General features: G+C 43.2%; 1 protein-coding gene across 13 annotated transcripts in view; it reads left to right on the top strand.

The window, feature by feature from the left end:
- ITGA7 (integrin subunit alpha 7) overlaps window positions 1-5,774 on the top strand; it is a 74,100-nt gene extending 68,326 nt beyond the window's left edge. For 8 of the 13 annotated variants that reach the window (XM_034412540.3, XM_034412541.3, XM_087886966.1 and 5 more), the window contains one exon: window positions 4,125-5,774. In XM_034412540.3, coding sequence (XP_034268431.2) covers window positions 4,125-4,304 — 180 coding nt within the window. In that variant the 3' untranslated portion in view covers window positions 4,305-5,774. Of the gene's footprint in view, window positions 1-635; window positions 749-4,124 lie in introns of all 13 variants that reach the window. The other 5 variants (XM_034412542.3, XM_087886961.1, XM_087886965.1 and 2 more) reach the window with 2 other exon arrangements.
- The last annotated feature ends 226 nt before the right edge of the window (window positions 5,775-6,000 follow it).

Here is a 6,000-nt window from a genome sequence, read left to right on the forward strand (position 1 = left end):
AAGAGCCAGTGGCTACTGAGAGGGCCTCTTGTCCCCTTTGCCTTGATATCAAGGCAAATTTTATCTACAAACATACATGCATACATTTTAAGTGCTTCTATGTCCCTCCAGTCGAGCTGATAGTTCCAAGTCGTATTATATCCGAAGCCACCATAATTGCGGTCTAACAGTATCTTCTATTTCATGGTGATTATTTCTACCGTAACAATCCATTCCCTAGAGGCCATTCTTTGTAGCCGAAATGTTCCAGTGATTACATCCTTCCAGAACAATTGCACTAGATCTGCTAGGATTCACAGTATCTGCTAGGCCACAGAGCTCTCCAACCTTGGCAACTTTATGACTTGTGGACTTTAACTCCCAGAATTCCTCAGCCAGCATGTGCTGGCTGAGGAATTCTGGGAATTAAAGTCCACAAGTCGTAAAGTTGCCAAGGTTGGAGACCCCTGTGCTAGGGAAAGAAGTATCTGTTGACAGGAGTCTGAAAACTCCCTTTCTGAGCTTGATGGGGAGATGGTATCAGCTTGAATGCCTCCATGGACTCCGATGGGCATTTAAAGGAAGGCTTCATCTTGAGGAGCAGAAATGTAGCAAGCCTGCTAATACTATTCCTACTTCCTTCTCCCAATTCCCAGTGTGGCTTCTTCAAGAGGACCAGCCAGGTCTCCAAATACTCCACAAACTATTATCGGGCCCGGCTGGCGATACAGCCATCTGATGCAGACAGGCAGGCCATGGAGGCCTAGTGGTAATGCCTGGTCTCACCTACCTAACAGACCCTCCCCCTGTATGTGTATTGGAGTGTGTGAGAGCACCGATGACACATAGCAAGTAATGGAATGCGGTTCCTGTAAGCCCACTAAGAGTACTAGTGCATGTTGTGTTCACAAATAGCAATCCCATTGTCTGTGTCCCCAAGCATATAGGGAAGCATGTCTACCGAACTTGGCAGATCCTAACAGATAATGAGGGTTTACAGTCTTTGTCTGCACGTGTTCTGTGGGATGCAAAAATATTAAAGGTCACACAGTTGTAACTCACAGTTGTGTTGCATCGTGTAACACAATGTAATTCAGTATTGAATGCAATACAATAACACATGGATTATTAAGGGCATTATGAACAGTTGGCAAAGCCTAGAAACTTTACAGGCATTAGCAAGATGTGTATATGCACAACATAATTCTGAATCTATTTGGGGGCATGAAAGGTGTACTTTTAAAGCATGAAGAACATTAGTTCCAATAGAAGAGAATATTTAACAGAATAACAGAAGGGATCTTGGAGGTCTTCTAGTCCAACCCCCTGCTCAGGCAGGAAACCCTATACCATTTCAGACAAATGGTTGTCCAATCTCTTCTTAAAACCTTCCAGTCTTGGGGCACCCACAACCTCTGGAGCAGGGGTGAAATCTAAAATTTGTTACTACCGGTTCTGTGGGCGTGGCTTGGTGGCGGGGTGTAATGTGACTGGGTGGGCGTGGCCAACTTTTTTTTTTTTACTTTTAAAAGCATTTTTTCTACAATCTTAAGAGGTTGCAGAAAAAAATGCTTTTAGAAGCTTCTGACGATCAGGCAAGTCAGCTGGGATCGCCAGAGGCTTTTAAAGGCTTTTTTTCCCCTACAACCTCTTCGGCCGAAGGGGTTGCAGAAAAAAATGCTTTGAAAAGGCTCTGACAATCCCAGCTGACCTGCACGATCATCAGAGGCTTTTTTAAAAAAACTTTTAAAAGCATTTTTTCGACCAAAGAGGTTGTAGAAAAAATGCTTTTAAAAGTAAAAAAAACAGCCTCTGATGATCACGCAGCTCAGCTGGGCATGGGTGGGGGGTGGCGCAGGGATTTTTGCTACCAGATCTCCGAACCACCTGCCACCATCGCTACCAGATCGGGCGATCCAGTCCGAACCGGGAGCATTTCACCCTTGCTCTGGAGGCAAGTCATTCCTCTGATTAATTGTTCTCACTGTCAAGAAATTCTTCCTTAGTTCTGGGTTGCTTCTCCCCTGGACTAGTTTCCATCCATTGCTTCTTGTCCTGCCTTCAGGTGCTTTGGAAAATAGATTGACCTTCCTCTTCTTCATGGTGACCACTTAGCTATTGGAACATTGCTATCATGTCATCCCTAGTCCTTCTGTTCATTAAACTAGACATACCCAATTTATAGCTCAGGGTTGAACTGTGGAGTCCTTTGTGCTCTCTCAGCTTGATTGTTTTTTGTGCAGATGTTTCATTACCTGGCTAACATCTTCAGTGTAGAAGAGACGGTGTTTTGTTCTCTCTTCATATACAGTAGCTTGCTGTGTCAGTGTTAGTGGGGGGGTAATGTTTTCCCTTGATTGAGTTGTTGTCTATCTGCTGCTTGTTTGTCTGAATTGGTAGTTCTTTGATTAGAGTATTGTTTATTGCCTGGTTGCTTGTTTGGTGTTAACATTAGTATTACGCCAATGTTTGTACGCAAGTCACATTAAAGAATATACTTTTGGGGCTGGATAGATGAGTGGAGCAGGACTAATGGATTGGGGCTTCAGTTGAAACTCTTCTGAATAGGGCTAAAGAACAAATGGGTAGCTATAAACTGTAGCAAGGAAGAGCTGTATTAACACAATACAGGGCCTTCTAATGGCATCTTACCCAAGGCCCCTCAAATCTTGAGTTATTGCATGGTGAGAAAGAACATGAAAGATGCCTATGAACATTGACAGTATATAAGGATACATTCAAATGTTTCCAGTGGATGGGAGCAACTTTAATAATTTAATTTTCATCCAATCCAGCTCTATCTGCATTCTTGCCACCATCTGTAAAATGATATGCATTTGATCTGGCTGATTTTTCATAAGAGCTACAGGACTCTGTAGAATTATTGTTCCCCATAATTCTTGTTATTAATGAAGTAAACACTAAAATACAAACACTGGGATATGGGATTCAGCATCTAGTTTGGGGCTAGGAGAGCATACAGGAAGGGATCTGAATATCATTGCAAAAGGATAAGTTTAAGGTGAATGAATCCTCCTGTCTATACATGTATCAGAGAGCTTGATAATAGATCAGTCTTCTACACTCATCCCTTAAAGTCACCCCCCCCCCTTATTTGCAGTCCAAACTGGAAATCTGATTTTTAAAAACCCTCTAATCATATTTATTAGAAGAATTGAGGTTAGAATGCAAGTACTCTTATTTTTAGATAGGGCACCTAAGGTAAAGGTAAAGGTTCCCCTTGCACATATGTGCTAGTCGTCCCTGATTCTAGGGGGCGTGCTCATCTCAGTTTCAAAGCCGAAGAGCCAGCGCTGTCTGAAGACGTCTCTGTGGTCATGTGGCCGGCATGACTAAACGCCAAAGGCGCATAGAACGCTGTTACCTTCCCACCAAAGGTGGTCCCTATTTTTCTACTTGCATTTTTTATGTGCTTTCAAACTGCTAAATTGGCAGAATCTGGAACAAGTAATGGGAGCTCACCCCGTTATGTGGCACTAGGGATTCAAACCACTGAACTGCTGACCTTTTGATTGACAAGTTCAGCGTCTTAGCCACTGTGTCCCCTAGGGCACCTATATATAGATAATTTAGAGCAGTAAAACATGTGTCCATTTCCTCTCATTGTTTTGGAAGCTTGTCTAATTTTTTTTTGAGAGCAGGACAATATACATCTGTTCCTTATTTTTCTTAATGTAAAAAATAACCCACCCACTTCCCCCTCCAGTGTATTGGACTTCTGTTTTCAGAATTTTTCCAGAAGTTGACAGAGGTTTGTGACAGTTGAAATCCCAACACAACTTGAGGGTCCCAAAAGCTCTATGTTCTAAATCAAGGGTCTCCAACCTTGGCAACTTAAGACTTGTGGACTTCAACAACTCCCAGAGTTTGTGGGAGTTGAAGTCCACAAGTCTTAAAGCTGCCAAGGTTGGAAACCCCTGTTCTAAATGCATGGTATGCGTTGATGGTTTCCATCCCATTAGGTGAAGTGTGAATAGGTGCTGGATTTAACCTATGGCAGAGAGTTGATGGGTGGAGCTTATGGCTTAACAGCCGAACTCAAGAACCCGTCTCCTAGCATTCATGTGGTAATGGAGGGCAATGCTAACCTCATTGAATTCACAAAGTGGCTTCCTCTCTTTCAGCTTGGCTTCTTCAAACGTGCCCACTACGAGAAAGCCAATCTACCCCAGTACCATGCAATCAAGATTCCCCGCCAGGAGCGCCAGCTTTTTCATGAGGAGAAGACAGGCACCATCACCAAGAAAGACTGGGTCACTAGCTGGAGTGGAGACAGTGATGGCCATGTTCCCGTTTCAACCTAATTACTTCTCTCTTCTTGCACGTTCCTGGCGATAAGAAGATTGCTTCTTAAGGAGGGACCTTTTAGTGGCACCAGCCGAGCTCACTGGAGCTGTGCTCTTGGCGTGCTTTTCTCTCTACGTGTTGTGCAGGCACTGGATGACCCTTTCAGGGGAGGTACAACAGACGCTTGTGGGGAACTGATGCTTAACGGTGGAGGTTGTGCCAATTGATTTGACAAGGCCAAACCTTTGAAGAGTTTTTACTTCCAGGGATTTTGAATTTTCTTGTAAAGCTGAGCAGTATCTGATGAGAAGAAAAGAGCCAGCCTCTGTCTGAAGAAATGCTCTCTCGGTCATCAGCCAGGGCGAAAAGACCAATGAACTGCGCACCCTGATGTTGAGAGCTGGAACTGCATCTACCTTTGGGTATGTGGGCCTTCAAGTCGACCTTGACTCTAAGGACAAATCTCCGCAGTTTTCTCGGCAACATTTTCAGAAGTGGCTTACCGGTACCATTTTTCTACAGCCGGGGACACCACTGCAAGAACAGCAGGAATATGTTGCAGGATTTGGTCCTTTGAAAGTGAGGAGAATGTGGGTTGCTTGAGCAGCATACAGGGACTCAAAGCCTCTGTGTGTACGTGTGGTTGTGTGTGTGTGTGTGTGTGTGTGTGTGTGTGTGTGCTTGCGCACAGGTGTATGCGCATGCAGAGGATGAGTGAGTGACAGAAACTGCCGCCTTTTGAGCATGATTGCTGCCTTCCTGCCATCTTTTTAGTAGTTTTCATTGTCTTAATTCATGTTAGAAACACTAGAAGCATATTCAGTTGAATGTGATAGGACAGGTTTTCCAGTATTGAAGGTTCTTATTACTATGTTTAAAGACAATACTAAAATATCTCTTGGTTGCTTGTCTTCTTCCCCAAAAAAGGTAAGACTCCAGAGGCCCATCCCTATCCAATCATAATAGATGTCTGTCTGATTTCTATCTCTGTCATAAACAAACACACATATACTCACAACTCTCTACCCATTGATTTCCTTCCTTCCTTCCTTCCTTCCTTCCTTCCTTCCTTCCTTCCTCCCTCCCTCCCTCCCTCCCTCCCTCCCTCCCTCCTTTCCTTTCCTTTCCTTTCCTTTCCTTTCCTTTCCTTTCCTTTCCTTTCCTTTCCTTTCCCATCAGAACACAGCAACCTACCTCATCAGCTTACTGTGAGGCTAGAGCTGATAAGCAATACTTATCAGAAAGGTCAGATGAATTTTGAATAGCAGAACTAACCAAGTTCAAAGGAAAGTCAAACCCCCCCCCCCAAAAAAAATAAAGCTCAATTCAAGCAATTACTATGCCTGCTCATCTGCACTGTCTTTCTAGCCTTCATGCTTAATGGAGATGCAAAACCATTTTATGCCACAAAAAACCAAAGAAGAATGCTGCATGTGATAGAGGCTGGCTTCTCATCAAAACTATTAAATGGCTTCACTACTTTAGAATCCTGGTGTGTATATTTAATGAATTTTATGACAGACAAATCTTTAGAGGCTACTTTTCATTGAGGCATTATATTATCCAAGTCACCATTCACTCCTAACATTAAATTAATGTGGTTTAGTTTTGGTTTAACATGACGTGTGAACTAGTCCATTATAGCTGTGCATTATATGGAAACGGTGCTACTGTAGCTTGTTCAACAAACAGTGTTTTAAGAAATCTATTTTA

This window comes from Pantherophis guttatus, chromosome 2 (genome assembly GCF_059756535.1).
Source record: "Pantherophis guttatus breed Tessera chromosome 2, ASM5975653v1, whole genome shotgun sequence".
Taxonomy (NCBI): domain Eukaryota; kingdom Metazoa; phylum Chordata; class Lepidosauria; order Squamata; family Colubridae; genus Pantherophis; species Pantherophis guttatus.